This window comes from Ictidomys tridecemlineatus, chromosome 1 (assembly GCF_052094955.1).
Source record: "Ictidomys tridecemlineatus isolate mIctTri1 chromosome 1, mIctTri1.hap1, whole genome shotgun sequence".
NCBI lineage: Eukaryota > Metazoa > Chordata > Mammalia > Rodentia > Sciuridae > Ictidomys > Ictidomys tridecemlineatus.
The window spans coordinates 5,414,698-5,431,190 of NC_135477.1; the positions used below are offsets into that span (position 1 = coordinate 5,414,698).

The following is a 16,493-nucleotide window of genomic DNA, read 5'->3' on the forward strand; positions in this document are numbered from 1 at the left end:
AAGAAAAACAATGTTAATAAATTCCAGCCAGACAGTCCTGTCTGCTGATGGCCCTGAGTCAGGGCCTGCCTCCTTCAGGAGAGAGGGCGATGGCCCACAGCTGGGGAGGTTCTGGCGTGTATGACAAAGTGGACTTTGTTCTTCTTAGAGGAACTGGAGAGGGATGACCTCAACCCTGTGTTTTCAGTTCTACCTGAGAGCACCCAGCGTCCAGTTGGCTGGAAGGGCCTGGCCTTTGGAGAGGTACCCACTAGTGCGGGTCTGAGTCTCTTCAGTGAATGACCCAGGCAGAATGACTCAGGAGCTTTGCCTTGAGGTGGACGGGTGGACCCTGAGGGATGTCATGTCCACTCCTCAGTGTGCTTTCTCAGTGCTCTGGGCATGTGCAGAGCACCTGGAACCAAACCAAGCCTGTGGGGGTGCCTTCCCCTTGCTGGAAAGGCCTGGGGAGGCAGCGCACAGTGGGTGTGCTGGCAAGTTAGGAGCGGTGCTTTTTTCTTGACCCCTGGACCTGTCAATCATCCAGGGCCCATTTCCATGGTGCACGATGCCCAACAGCTTGGCCACTTAATCCTCTCTGTCACCCGGTGTGGTCAGTCCACAGTGCTGTGATAGGCTCAGAGGAGAGGATCCACGGTCCCTCTCTCAAAGAGCCAGCTTCCCTGTGGCCAAGTGGCACCAGCTCTACCAGGAAGGGACTCCAGTGCTCAGAGGGCCAGGCAGGACAGAGTTGCTCCTGAGAAGGGCGTGGACGGGGGTCTGTTGTATTTTAAGAATGCAGAGTGACTTCTAGAGTGGCCAAGAACCATCCCGTCTGTGAAAATGGGGACCCTATTTATTTGGGGGAGGGCAGGAGAGGTCAGAGCCGGCAGGATCCAGTCGTGACCAGGCACATCTGAGGAGGGTGAGACCGCAGCAGGAAAACTGAAGCTGAAGGCCAGCCCAGGGCAGAGCAAGGGGTCAGAAGCCACATTCCCTGCCACCAGGTGGGGGAGGGGAACCTCCGGGCTACTGTTCGCAGCACCATCTACCACGGCCCAGTTCCCCTTGAAGTCTGACCTTTGCCTTCCTCCAAGTCCTGCTTGGTCTAGCCTCAGCCATGGTGGAGGATGAGCCTGGAGGGCTGGGGTGGGGGTGTTCCAGCCTGACAGAGGTAGGACATGAGGGCGGGGCTGCGGGCACCAGCCAACTGTAGGGACCACAGCCACTCCAGATCAGAGGTGATGGGGGCAAGTGAGCGGACACCCTGGATGTATGCTCGCTGCCCGAGGGTGGGCTCTGGCAAGGGAGACGCACCTGGCCTCCTGAGTTTTGCTGCTCACAGCCGCCTGCCCTGGGTAGAACAGGCTGGGGAACCCTCCAGTGGCGTCTCTGTGCACCTGTGTGCTGTGGCAGGGGCTCTGCAAACTGAGAAGTGCCTCGGCAGCATCAGCACACGGATGCCATCGACAACGCGGGCCATCCACTCACCGTGACCTCAGAGTCCTCCAGCAGGAGCCTTGGCCCGTGTGCAGGAACTTCTGGGCACAGCCATGACCACATGACCACAGCGGGGCAAAGGGAGCCCCCTGGCGGCAAGGCACCCAGGGGCTGTCTCTTCCTCTAGATCTCCTTCCCTCAAGGGCGGCCTTCTAGAACACACCTCCACACGGCTGGCCTTGGTGGGTCCTGCTGCGTGCAGGGGTGTTCTTAGAGGGGACTTTCCCTCCATGTGGGTCTGATTTACACCGATATCGTCAAGTTGAAAAATATCGATTGCATGATTTCCACAGAAATCAGCAGACAGTTTCTTGCTCCCCACCCGCTCTTCTCGTGAAGCGTGATTTCCAGGACACGCTGGGGGAGTTAGCGGAATCGCCTCGGTGCCAGCACATGGACCCTGCTTTCTCCTAGTCCTTTCAACTTTCCCACTTTCTCCCTGGGAAGAGGGCGGGTTCCAAAATATTCACACGAACATCGCTGGCCATCTAGCGGCGCAGGGCCTGCCCCTGGTGCACCGGCTGGAGCTGCCTGCGCACTGTCTTAGTTGGAGGAAAAATGAGAAAGAAGTGTACAGTGGTGGCTGTTTGACCCTGAAGACAAAGTACCCGTGTTACAGTGTTTTCAGTTTTCATCTAGAAACGCGTCTCACAGGGGGAAGGACTTTGGAGACTTTCTGGCCGGCCCACGAGTGCCTGCACACCAAGCAGCCGTGGTGGGGACTCTGCCTACTCTGGAGTAGCAGAGATGAACATGGTGTCGTCTGCACTGTTAGACGGCTGTTTGGTTTTCCGGATGGAAGAGGTACTCAGAGCTGCGGGCGCTGCGAGGGACCTCTAAAGTTGGTCGACGCCAGTTGCCGCTCCTGACGCCTCCACTGTACAGCTGGATCTTTAAAGGGCAGCTTCCTCTCTGTATAGGGAATTATGCAAATATTTGGCTTCCAGTGGGTCTGTTTGGACTCTTGTCCCTTGTTTTATAACAATTGCATCCTCAAGCAGGCATCTCTGGCAGCAGCCCCTCAGAAATTTAGCTTTCTTTAACATGTTTTAAAAGCAAATAATTTTGGTATTGTGGTCTGCTGCAGACATCATTTGTAGTTTAGCCAGGATATTATTTGAGAACTGCAAAGCTCTCTAGGTATTACATCCGTATATAAACCATGTGTTAGAAAGTTATAAATTCAGTTTTGAAATATTTGTTAGACTGCTTTTGGCTTTCAGTGCGTGCCAGACATGTGCTTTGGTGATGGATGGCGTCATGTGAGCCTTGAATGAAACACTTTTGTGTGTGACTTGTCTTCCAGCCGTTGGGCTGGAGAAGCTGGGAGACTAAGCGGATCCGGTTGCAGGGAGGTGTGTTCATCACTATGCGCGAATCCCTTTTCCTCCCCCTTCAAATATTACCAGTTTATTGGGTTCCAAATTCTGTGTTATAGAAATTGTCGTGTCCTCTGAATTGACAGAGAATAATCAAGCGTAAGGCATCCCTGTGCTAACTATAAGATGGGAAACTAGAACATTTTTCTGAGGAATTATTGAGACTTTTCTTTGGCTTCCTGGGCCCATGAACTCTTCCAGGCAGCCGGAGTCTAGGGTTGCCCAAGAAAACAGAGGACTCCCAGTTTAATCTGAACTTGGGATAAACAATGGATATCACATGGGATAGATTTATACCAAAGAATTATTCAGTGTTAATCTGAAATTCAGACTTCACTGGCAGCGCTGTGTTCTTATTTTCTAAATCAGGTGACTTCCGCTGGATCCCAGCTTGTGCACCACAGCCTGAACAGTGCCTGCCACACAAAATCCCTCATGATGGCCTAGGCGAGTTTGGAGGGCCCTGGGGTGTGCAGGCAGACGAAGCCTCCGTGGGCCTCTCGTGGAACCAGGAACCAGGGGCAGCCTCAGACGGGGCCACCTCCACTGTGCTTCTGGTTGGTTGCTCTTGGGTACTTCCCTTCTCTCTGTGCACATCCATTTTCTCATGTTCCCCCTCTGGTCATGTTTCCGCCTTGGGTAGGCAGTGAGTGGACAGGATGGGTGACTGGGGGGATGTCCTTAGGTGAGCCCCCTGTTCAGCAGCCTTCTCTCCCTCCCTGCCCCCATGCATGTGAACAGTACCAGCTCAAAGTCGGGTGCGACCCAAGCTTTTGTGCAGCCTCCAGGACAACCCTGGCTGCATGGAGGCAGCAGGGTGCCCTCCACCCCATCTACCCACTAGACACTTTGTTCCCTGAAGCTGATTCTGTCCACCCAGCAGCCAGCAGGCCAGGAGCTGGCAGGCAAGGGAGGCCCAGACCAGGTGTCCGTCTGCTCTGCGAGATGCCGACTCTACCTGAGCACCGCCTGCACCAGTATTGAGACAGCCCTTCTGCAAGCCGTCCCTGTCCACTCCCCACCCCTCCAGGAGCCAAGCTGTGTGCCACTGCGTGCATCAGAAGGGGCCCCACTCGTGGTGAAAGGCAGAGGCTGAGGCTTTTCTGAGCTGTCCGGGAATCTGGAAGAGCTTTTACTGCCTGTGGACAATAGTTGAACCCATCTCTGAACAGCAGAGGGGGAACCGCCGGGTGGGTGGGAGGCTCAGGTGAGGGCTCAGGGTGATCCAGCAAGTGTTTTTGTTTCGGAGGTAGCCTGTTGGCCATCCTTGTCACATAGAGTTTCATATAAAATCAGAAAAAATAGCCCAATTAAAAAAAGTCAATAAGTGCTGGGGAGGTGGCTCAGGAGCAAACCAATTGCCCAGCACCAAAGAAAAGAAAATAGTGAATAGATATGAGCAGGTAATCCCCAAATTAAGGAATAAGAAATGACTGTTATGATAAAATATGAAATAGTTCCACTTAAGAGATCAATAGCTGCTCATTCATACAAACAGGGGGGTTTCCCTTATAATGTTCAAATGTGGGCTCTCTCTACGTCACAGTTGGCTACTAAGCTGTCAGCCTACCTGTGTCCAGCCACGCCTCAGATCCCACAGAGGAGGATGGAGCCTCCCGCCACCCCTGCAGCATTCAAGGGCGGCCACGGAGAACCGTAACTCCTCCTGTGGACTTAACTGGGCTGCACTGCGCCATCGGAGGCCGAGGGAAGAAAAAAACGGAGCCGGTCCCCAGCACTGCCAACACCCCACTCACAGCCCGTGACACTTGGCTGACACATGAGTGCTAATTTTACAGAGAGTTGAAAACCATTTAGAACAATTAACACATCCATTAGTGTGCAGCTTAACCCAGGCAGTGACTTTCAGCCCGCAAATCCTCTTGATCCCACAGGATGGCCGAGTCCCCTGTTTGTGAGAGTGGGTCACAACAAAGCTGGGTGTCCTTGGGAGGAGTTGATAAAAGTTCCTAAATGGAACCATTATTTTTCCTCTTTGTGGCTTTCTCCATGTAAGATGAAGCAGGATTCGAAGCGCACTGTTTAGTCACAAAGCCTGAGGGTGTGAGAATCTCTAATAAAAACTCTTACAACTGCTGAGAAATCAATCTGTATGCCTGATGAATGCCTGCCAAGTGGAACGGGATTAAAACTTCTCTAAACTCAGGACTCTAACTGTATACCGTAATAGTTGGGGCTATCCTATTTGGTTAAATAAATGAAGATTTCCCGTTTGGGTTTCCCAAATTCAATGACCAAAGTCAACAACTAGAAAACTAAAGGTTAAAGTCACGTCAGCATCTACCTCCAGAGAGTCTCGCTGCCTGGTTGCTGGGACGTAGGCACGTCCTGCTCTCTCTGCGTCCGGTCCCACCCTACTCTCCGCCTCATCCAGGTCCCCACCCATCCCAGCCGAGCCACAGCATCCCTACTGAGAGTTCATCAGATGGAAAGCAGGACGGGAAGGTGCCTGTAGCTGGAGCACAGGAGGACCCACACCTGCTCTGACTCTTGGAATTCTAGGCTGACTTCCCCAGAAGACTATGTCCAGAAAACTATGACCCAAGTTAGAGGTCTAAGTGCATTTTTCTCATAAAGAAAACGAAAGGTTCCGAATGATGGCATGCGAATCACTACATCTTGAGTCAATGAGCATTTTAACAGCAGGCTGAGGCAGGAAGACCTTGACTTCAAGGCCAGTTTGGGTGACAAAACAATAATAATAATAAAAAAAAAATATTTGCAAGCTAGCCTTCAGGAACTCGCTGAGTGTGAGTTTAAAATTCAAATAATCCGCCCATGCTCTCGACTTCTGGCCTGCTTGCTGGGTTTGGCTCTCCCCTGGCCAGTGAGGCAGGTGACCACTCTTGGGCACAGAAGGAGCTCTCTGGCCACCATGATGCAGTTTCTGTTATGGTCGCTCAGTTTCCTGTTCTGATCCTAATTTGGTTTCTCATGGAAGCTTTCCTGCTGGGTAGATAATGAGCAAAATGTTTTAGATGAGGGCTCTGGTGGACATGGCAATCCGTTCTCATTAGAAATAAGTCAGTTGGAATTCGGGATTGTAAATAAGGCTCACATGGATGCGGTTCTGCAGGATAACCTGCAAGAGACCAGACATTGCTGGCTGGGCTGAAAGTCCCCCGTCAGAACTTCAAAGATGAGGAGCGAGTCCTGGGCTTCCGTCCATATCATCACGAAATTTGTTGGACAGTGTTTCAGTGGACAAGTACCTGTCTGTACCTGGGTCACGGGTCCAGGCTCCTGCCCCTTGGTATTGCCCGTCTTGATTGGAAGGTGGTGGAGACCGACAGGGATAAACAAAGAAAACCTCAGATGGTGAGAAGAGGTGTGGAGGAACAGAATAGGGTGATGGGCGGGTGGCGGTTTGGGCCAGAGAGGGGCTACAGGGCACGAGAGCTCACGGGAAGGTTTGAGCATGGAGTCTTCTGGTCAGAGGGAAGAGCAAACATGAAGGACCTAAGGTTGGTTATAGCTGGGCACATCGAGGGGTCAGGAGGTGGTCAGTGAGCACAGCAGAGTGAGCACTGTCAGGAGCTAAGTTTCCAGAACTTGCAGGACTCAGGGAGAAGTCTGAGTTTTATTCCCAGTGTCTCCTGGCCGGGGCGAGCAGTAGCATGACTAGGAGCTCAGGTCTAGAACTTGAATGTGTGGGTTGGCCTCTCGCCTGGCCATGCCTGTGTGCCCCTAGGCAAGGAGCTTGACTGCTTTGGTCCTCAGTTTTGCCATCTATCGGAGGAGGGCAAGTATGATAGCATTATTGTCAGGCTTAGACGAGCTGAGCTTATAGAGGATCGGAATGGGGCCTGCGGCTTGGCCATTGCTTCCTTAGCTTTCACCGTTGTAATTGACGAGTATTGGTTCCGCAATCTGCTCAGCACTGGATTTCTGAGCCATGAGCAGTTCACTCCGTTCTTCTCCAAGCTTCATGTGCTCCTTGTGAGCAGAGAATGTTTCCAGTATGAGTCAGAGTTACCCTGCTCACATCCTTAGGAGGGTTTCACCGCACTCAAAATCCCAACCCTGCCTTGGGGGGCCTGCAGCCACCTGGGCCTGTGTCTCTGTGCTTCTGCACCAGCCTCTCTGCACCCAGCCTCTCGTTGGCCCCATGTCGGTCACATGGGCCTCCTTTCTGCTTCTGGAACTCTCTGTGCTTCCTGCGCCTGCTCTCCTGATTGAGGACCCTGCCACAGACCTTATTCCCTTCACACTGTCCCCTCCTCCAAGATTGCACATGGGAGAAGTGGCAGGTGTTGAGACTCTCTAAAAGGGTTCACTTAAGAAGTGGGAGAGTTTTTAGAAAACAAAAGAGCAAAATAAAGCACTGGTCACGCGATTCAAGTGTTTTGGACTTGAAACAGTGAAACCAAGACTGTGTCAGAGAAGTCACCCAGCCAGGGGGCTTACAAGGGATGCTGACCTGTGGTGGCACTGACGAGACGTGGGGTGGACAGCATTGGGGCTGGAGGATGGAGAGGAGAAGCTTTGATCTTGGAACATGTTGACTGGAGGCGGTGACGGCGAGCAGACCCTGAAATTAACAGTCCAGTAGAGACCAGAGTTCAGACCGTGCCAGGGGTGAGGGCCAGATGGAAAAATACTGATTCACAGGACATCAGCTCAAGGATTAATGAGTTCCCTGGGGAACTATGAGGACAGAGGGGAAGAGGACCGGGAGCTGTGGCTGGGGATGTTCAAGTGGAGAAGGTGAAATCTGGCCAGAGAATCAAAGAAAACCAGAACGGCGGAGTGCTGCTGAAGCAGGCGTGGGCTTTGGTAAATATGGCCAAAGATGCCCCACGACCCAGCAAGGATGTCAGCGCTCTTAGGTGGAGCCAGGGCTTAGAGGCAGAGTGACATCTTTCTCGTTGTTACTTAGTTTCGTTTAATGCACTAAGTATGGATATAAACTAGAATGGGATAAACTAGGTCTCATTCTTGATCTTTTGCTGTTCTCATTCCCAAATTGTTCACAGAGCACAAATTTTAGCAGCTCAGTTTTTCTCTTTACATCGTTTCCCGCAAGGTAAGCCTTGAAGAATTCTGATATCCCCGGCTCCACACCCCCAAAGTGTTACAAATGAACAAACTGTTCCTCCAAAGGACAAAGCCATAGTGCCTTTGGAAGTGCAAAGGGTTCAGGTTTTGCCATCAATTCTGATCTGTATCATCAGCAACTTTGAGAAAAACTCGTACAACTCTATATTTTAGTCTCACAGTTTGAAAAATAGGATTTGCATTTGCTTCCACCGACAGCAAAGGGGGAGTCAATTGTGTGCTAATGTAAGCGAATGTTGTAAATGGTCTCACTCCCACACAGGGAGACACCACAGGCAGGGAAAGTGATGTTTATGTGTGCTAGAGACGACTTTTGCTTGGGCTATGAATCCATTTGAAACATTTATGGGAAGCTATAACTAGCTTTCTTTGAATTTCCAAATGACATATAAAACATCTTTTCAAAATTGTCATTGTTCTACGGTACTTGATTGCTTTTTATTTCCAAATGGGCTCTGTCCTTGGCATGCCCATGGCTATGTCATGGACATAGGTCACAATCACGGCCAGGGTCACAATCCATTCGTGTTTCCTTGGCTGAAAAGCTGGTTTGTAGTCATGAGTCCAGAAGAATGATTTTTTTAAAATTTATTTTTTCCATAATAAAAGTAATAAGTGCTGATTATAGAAAAATCAGAAAAACACAAACATGGAGAAGAAAAACAATGAATTCATGGCCCCAACACTCAAAGAAAACCAACAATAGCATTTTGGTTGGTTTGTTGGTTGGTTTTTCAGACTGGGGTCTTAAAAAAACAAAGCATAAGGCTGAACTAAATGATAGGTACACATTTGCATCTATGGTCTAACTTGGTCCTCTTACCCAGCACTCTGTGGTGGTCCATAGAATCTCTTGATTCAAAGTATCAAAGCATTCAGAAATGCAAGTCACCTGCCCCAGGGCACATACCATTCAGTGTGCGCTGGGTGCAGGACATAGCCTCTGACTCAGAAGTTTACGGCCATTTCTCCTCCCCCGAGCTGCATCATGATGGTGCCCCGTGCAGAAGCTTCAGCCTTAGCTCTGGGAGATTCTGGGCTCTACTTCAACACAGTTTTACCAATATAGTTCTGTGACTATCACTTGGTGTCACCTCCCCAAGCCAAGTGGCAGTTCTCCTGTTCACTTCTCTACCTCCCCAGAGCCCTGGATCTTGTCTCTCTCAGCTTGTGGCTTCTTTGTTCTCTAGTGGGCACTGGAGTGCGGGGAAGGGTCTTCCAGTGCTTAAGGAACGACTGTCTTCACCCACCTCTGTCCTTCCACCCACTGGGAAACCTGTCGTGGAGCCTCTGAGCCTGGCGGTGGCCACTGAACCCAGCAATGTGGAGGTGGGGTGAGGAGCTCATGGTGTGCGGACACTCGGAGCCAGGGACCACCTGCCATCTCTAAGCCTGTCGCCACCAAACTGCTCCTGAGTGACGTGGTTGTTCGATTTGGAAAATTAATGGACTACATTTTTAGAACAGTTTTTGATTTACAGAGACACTGAGCTATCTAGATACCCCATATCCCATTTCCCTCCTCTCCAACTTCACATTTGTCACAGCGAATGAACAAATGTGGCCTCCTATCTCACGGCCAGGGTCACAATCCATTCGTGTTTCCTTGGTTTTACCTAATGTGCTTTTTCTGCTCCTCCGTCCCATCCAGGGTCCCACACTGTATTTAGCTGTCACGTCTCCTTTGGCTCCTCTCAGCTGTGACAGCATCTCAGACTGTCCAGGTTTTTGATGACAATGACAGTTTTGAAGAGGACTGGCGGGAGGTGTGGTGGGGTGCATCCCTTGGGGGGCTTATCTCATGGTTAGACTGGGTTACAGGCCTAAGGAGGAAGATCAGAGGCTTAAAGTATCGTTCTCCCCACGCACGTCAATAGCATATGCCCTCCATGAGCTTCGTCATGGTTGATGGCCTTGACCCCCTGGCTGAAGCCGGGCTGGCCAGGTTTCTCCAGGGTGCGATTACTCTTTTCAGGTTAACTTTTGCCTTTGATTCTTTTGGGGAATTCCTGAGCTGTGCTATTTCCAAATTGCTTCACTAATTTCCACTTAGGGGATGTGTAGGTAAGAAGGGAGAATGTCGCTACAGGTTGAAACGGATGATGTGACTTGGAACGAGGCACATTTTTGCCTCTATTGGTGCCTCACCACTGGGTCACCCTGAGACCAGAGTGGTTCCATCAGTTCTATGTGGTTTCGTTTAGGTAAATGAGTTTCTGAGGCCTGGACCCCGGCTTCTTTTGCAGGTCATAATGGCTGCTTCAAAACTTTTTTCCATTAGATTAAAAAAAAAAAGTTCATCTTGGTCCACTTTTAGCATCTTTGATGAATTCTCTCTCTAAGGTTTATGTTGGTGCTGGGAATGATTTCCCCTGACAGCACAACAATATTCTCATCAGGGGTTTGTCTTCTTGATGGCCCGTGGGGTTGCATCTAAACCCAGGAATTCCTGGTTTTCCCAACAATAGTCCCCCACACATTGCCTCCAAGTGCAGGAGCTTGGCTGGATTCTGATACCCTGGGCTGATTTCATGTACTCTGCCTTTGGAAGGCCCTTGGTGCGCTGGCTTTATGTGGGTGTGTTTAACTCAACGAGAATCATAAGGGGAGAGAGAATGGAATCCTGAAATTTCCAACCTCCCAGCAAACATTGGTGGAAGGCAATGAGTGAAGGAGTTGGGACCAGGGCCGGGTCTCACGGCTCCAAGATGTTCCTGGTTCACCATGTATATCTTAGAACCGCTCTGCCAGTCTCCATCTCTGGTGCACTGAAGCCCTTAGGTGGCATCGGGGTGCTGTGGACTTGTCCCCCCTCCCTGCAGGCTTCCCTTCATGATCTAGCTGGAGCAGAGTGGCTGGAGCTGGGAACCCATTGGGCATCCAGGTTCTGAGTGACTCCTGGAGGGGCTTCCTTCGGGCAGGGGAGTCTTTGTCAGATTTTCCATAAAAATCAGAGCCACCACCAAAAGCTGCTGCCCTGAGCAGCTACGACTGTAACTCTCTCTCCATCAGCCTGAAGTCTTGACAACAAGCTCAGATGAAGAGTTGAGCAAAGCACCCAGTGGGACAGTGGAGCTGGTGGTCACAGAAGATACACGTGTTTAAAATCCAAATATCTCCTATGCTCTTCCCCCTGCAAGGCTAGTACAGACTGGCCGCCTTATCAACCTAGAGAGCAGTCCTGGGGAACCCGGCAGCAAGAGCGGCAGGTTCCTCCCCAGGATAAGCTGTCCCCATTTCTTATTTAGATAACCGTGAGTTTCATTGGTGCCTAAATACATATGATAAAAAACAAAATGTATGCAAACTGAGTATTTTATAAGGTCGTATTTTTGAATGTGCACGTCATTCAAGACCTGCTTTTATGGTTTGTCAACAAGATCACTCCATAAACTACTTTCTGATATCTCACAGCTGTGCAGAATTTATTCTGTCTATCCATGCAGCACAAATAAAAATTTTATTTGCATCATCTAAAAGAAATACCAGTGTATAATACATAAGCAAAACGCTCAAGATACAGTCTCTGACTCCAGACACTGCTGGGGGGATGTTGCACAACCAATTAAAAAGCTGAGAGATGGCTTCATTATCCATGTTCATAGATAATAAGTACTGTGCTCAGCAAATAGCGCAGTTTCTCAATTTCTTAAAAGGGTTGCACCATGTCCCACGAGGGCTGGCCCAGTCTGCCTTCAGATTCTCCTAGGAATACTTAGAAATAAAGCCTCTTTGAGGAACACATTTGAGCCCAGAGGGGCTTCTTTGGGATTCAGAGGCTGGAATATGTAGGTGAACAGGGAAATACTCAGTGGTTGCAGTATTTTGCCTTGAAGGAATGGGTCCTGAGGATTCAGAATATTCTTTACTTAGGGTTTGTGCAGCCTCAGCCTGACCAAATCAAGCTCCACCGAGTTTCCCTAGTATCCCCAAAGTCAAGCTGTGGGGTTGCTGCCTCCATTTCCTTCACAGCAAGGGTGCAGACAGGGGCTTGCCCGGGCGCCCCGGGTTTGTGCTCCATGTCCTTCCTCCTGCGGCAGCTTTCCAGGGGAGTTCTGGAGGATGCAAAGACCTTTCCTCTAAGAATGAGTCCTGGGGTGACATCTGTCACCCTTCAGTGTAGTGGCTGAGGTGTCCTTGGAAACCTGCTGTCCTACCCTGGCTGCATTTAGATCTCTTCCTCCACTCAATTTGACAAATCCTTGGACACTGGATTAGCAGTTAACTAACAACTTACTCCCGCTGCAAGCCCGGAACTGCCAGGAGTAGTTTGTCACTCAGCTGGTTTCTTTGTGAGATGCTATGGCTGCTCTGGGCGCAGGGTGTGGTTCTCAGTGGTTGATGGGAGTCCCGATGGATCTGCACCGCTCACTCTCTGGTTGCTGCTGTTTCAAAGAGGCTTTAACCCAGTTTGAATTGCATGGAGCTTTCTGATAAGTGCAGCTAGTTGCACTTTGCACTCTGTGGTATGACTCTTCAGCAGCTGCACAACCCATCCAAACCACTCTCACACGTGAATCCCACGGGGTCCTAAGCAAGAGACCAGGTGCTGGCAAAGCCTTGAGAGCAATGCCCTCGGGCCTGATCTGTACTCTGTGTGCACATCCCACGGGCCATCTCCAGGGCTTGCCACACACACTCTGCCTCGCTGCAGGAGAAGGCAAAACTCCACCTCCTTCAGCCGACGGCTCTTCCCATGGCTCCAGGGGGCCGGGTGGTTCTCCTCAGGTCTTAGTTCACGTGCTCTCCATCCTCAACCAAAAGCAAGGGTCTTCCTGGTTTCTCCTCCTAGAGGACCACTCTCCACCACCCTCCGTCTTTTTATCTTAAGATGATATAGATTTGCTGGAGAGTCTCAAGTATGGAGCCTCTCGCTCCATCCTGCCCCTCCATAGCCCTGGCTGCTCTGAAATGTCTTGCAGGTTGAGTGTCCCTTTTCTGGTCCCCTGGGACAAGAAGCATTTGGGTTTTGGATTTTTTAGAAGTTTGGTGGATGTGGGGATATTTGCATCTGCATAATGAAGTATCTTGGGGATAGGAATGAAGCCTAAACACAGAATTGATTCATACTTCATGTACACTTTATGTTGGTGGCCTAGTATAAACAACTTACCTTACAAACACTTTTAGTGCACCTACAATTTGACCATGAGCTGTCACATGAGGTCAGGTGTGGAATTTTCCACCTGTGTCATTTCAGGCTCAAAAGGTGTCATATTTTGGATCATTTTGGATTTCATATTTTTGGTATAAGGAGGCTCCATTTGTGCTTATTTAGTTGTCTCTGACCCGATAGAAGGATGTCAGTCACGGGGACAGCTTGTCTGTGTCCCTGTCTTGGATGCACAGGCCTGAGAGAGCTGAGTATCCAGGGGTGAAGGGGTGGCTAGGAGATGAGGGTCACCGTGGGTTAAGCAGACAGAAGAGGCTGGCCGGGTAGCGGGGGTGGGGGAGGCGCTGGTCCGAAGCAGCGGTAACGGGTGTTCTGAGGGAAGCCTCAGCAGAGCCTGCGGTCCTGAAGCCGGTCATCCCTGCCTAGTGAGTGGGTGAGTGAGCAAACTGGGGCCATGAGTGATGGAGGCAAAGCCCCGCCCCACTACCTGTGGGGCTTTGAGGCTCCAGCTCAGGCCTGGGAGGAGGTACCTTGATTCCAGGTCTCCTGAGAGGAAGGGCTTCTGATGTCTTCCACACAGAGGGCCCACTCCTCCTCCTCCAGGCAGCACTCCATGATGTCTACAGGTGTCACCTGCTTGAGCCAGCCCCATCTGGTGGCACTTTAGATCCTCATCTCTTGCACACACTTATCCCTGAGGATCCACTGTCCCAGCCCTGAGCACTGTTCACCACCCTTCGTATCCACCCGTGACCCGTGGTCCTCTCTCCCCAGCCTCCCCATGTAGCTGAGAGACCAGCTCATTCCTCTGCCTGACTTTCAGTTCATCCCTGTTCCCTTCGCCCTCAAAGACTAGGAGTTTAGAAATGCCTTCAGACCGACCAGCTTAAGAATCTTCTGGAAAGGCTGCATCAGACAGTGAATACTGTGGTGTCGATCCTTTTGTAACCTGACTATAGCTGCAGATTTCCACTTCGAGAATGATAACATGGTGTGGATTTAAAAGTACTGGGGGAATTGTAAAATGTCTAGGATTAAAATTTCAATACCATTTGTGCCCAATAAATGTGAACTCTTTAGTAACTTAAAACTGTGCTATTATGACTCAGGTCTGAAAATTATGAGTCCTGGATGAAGAAATGGGAATACCATGTGAGGGGCTCTGGTCCCATCCTTTACCTTGGGGGCCATACCGCGGCTGCGCTGCATAGCAGGAGCATGACCTCATAGGAGAGCAGGCCGAGAAGTGACGGCACTTGTTAGGAAAGTGATATAGTCTCCAGAAGAGAAAAACGTTACACTTTCCATTAGGATTGTTTATGGAAATGGGGTTGAATTGAACCTGTGTGGGTCTATTAACTGGTGTGACAGACAGGACCCCAAGAAAAAGAGCACCTAAGAGTTTATCGAAAGACTAGATTTTTTTAAAAACATAAACCAGTCTAGTCAGTCTGAACTGGCAAATTAATTTTGTCTATAGAGTCACTTAGTGAAGCTTATAAAATTAGACTTCGTAAGGACGGAAAGGAGCTTTGGCATGGTGTTTAACAGATTCACTGGGACTTAAGTAAATGGATTTAGCCTTAATACAGCCAAAGCCTGAGACTTTTAATGGAGAGCTGCTCTTAGGTAAGACGTTAATTCATCATCTTAGGAAGTCGCTGCTCGCGCGGTTTTGTTGTCTGTTGAGGGACTGACCTATACACTTGGACCGCGATAGCAGCCCAGCACGTGTTGTAGGTCTGGAAGGACAACATGAAATTTGTATTTTTAAAGGTGTGGTATTTTCTTGGTTAGATGGACAGAGAATTCATCAGTTCTAACACCTACCATGATTTAATGGATTACCGTGTCTCCCTGGACTTACTCAACTTCCAGATATTTCCACTGCGTCTTTTACGAAATAAGTCTGTGATGCCATCCTGCTCCTGGGAGAATAAAACAGGCTGCTTCTCTTTTGATTCAGGGGTGAGCCTGTGGGACCAGGAAGGAGCCTACGAAGTCGCCAGTGCCTTTCTTCTGAACGGAGACCTTGGCATCCCGGTCAAGAGCGACGGCGTGAAGGTCAGCTGCTTTTGCTTTGGTTTTTCCCAATCTTTGAGACTGCGCAAGTTTTCAGATCGCATTGACTGCACTGATGTTCTTTGATTCAAGTTTGCCTTTCCCCATTTCAGTCCTCACTGTATAGAATGAAAGCTTGAGTCTCCAGAAAGATAAAATGGAACCCAGTTTTGATGTGGCAGTTCCAATGAGTGACCCAGCATCTACTGAAATTTATTTTTCAAGCAAACGTCAAGGAATACATTACTAGATATTACAACTTCCATGTTTAGTTTACTTGACAAGTGTTTTAAGATTCATTTCTATTTAATCAGCTTCTCACTTTTTCAATTGATTATTGGTACAAATGTTTTCATGCAACTTACAAGATGTGTAATGAGTTTTAATGGAGTCTACATTTTCTTTTATTTTGACATGTTTGATTTGCACCTTCTATGATACAAAAGAGTAATATGAAATAATTGGAATATTAGTGATTAAATTCAGTATCTCAGTGAGCATTATCTGCCAAATTGGCATGACTTTCTTACATTTCAGAACTTGTAGGAACGGTTGGAAAGTGATACAATCTATAGAAATATGAGCTTTTTGGAGAGATCAGACAGATGGCTTTATCCTCGTGTTATTGGAACTATTTTTAGATCATTTTTCATGATAGAAAACAGATTTTTTTTTTAAAAGAGCAGTCAGGAGTGTGAAAATCCTAGGTAGCTTTCTGGAGTGGTTGCAGGCCCAGCACTCTCTTGAGTTGAGATAGGATGATTTAAATCATTCGTTCACTTTCTAGAGAGCTTGTATTAGAAAGGATCTTAAGAAAGGTGGGTGGTTTGACTAAAGGATCTCAATGCCAAATCTGCACTTTCTTTAAACATTTCTGTTTCATGGAGATTGTTGCAAACTGAATATGCAAAGGACAAGTCCACCATGGTAGTATGGGTTTCCTGGGAGAAAAGCTCAAGATAGTGAAGATAGTAACATCTTCCTGTTAGCAAAATCAGAAACAATGTGATAGAGAGAGAGAAAAGATGAGCATCCCGTTTGATAGAGAACATATGTCTACTTGAAATATTTGCAGGTACTAATAATAGGAAAATAAAGAACGGTCTAAAGTTTCAGAGACTTTCCCTGGGTAGAGTTGCTAGATTTTGTGAATAAAAGCACAGAATGCTGGATAAATTTGGATTTCAGATAAACAATGAATTTTTTAGCATAAGTCTATTCTCTGTAACATTTGGGACATACTTATGTGGAAATTTTGCCGGGCATTGTCCATCTGAAATGCGGATTGCACTGGGTGTCCTGTCTTTTATCTGGCCACCCTGTCTCAGGGGCATCAGGGAATGAGTTGCTGAGGACTGTGGGTTGCCACTGGCATGGACCGG

At 49.0% G+C, this 16,493-nt stretch overlaps 1 protein-coding gene across 1 annotated transcript in view; it reads left to right on the top strand.

Moving 5' to 3' along the window:
• Window positions 1–16,493, top strand: part of Adam12 (ADAM metallopeptidase domain 12) — a 311,142-nt gene that overhangs the window by 30,126 nt on the left and 264,523 nt on the right. The window contains exon 2 of the mRNA XM_078024409.1: window positions 15,017–15,114. Coding sequence (XP_077880535.1) covers window positions 15,017–15,114 — 98 coding nt within the window. The remainder of the gene's footprint in view (window positions 1–15,016; window positions 15,115–16,493) is intronic.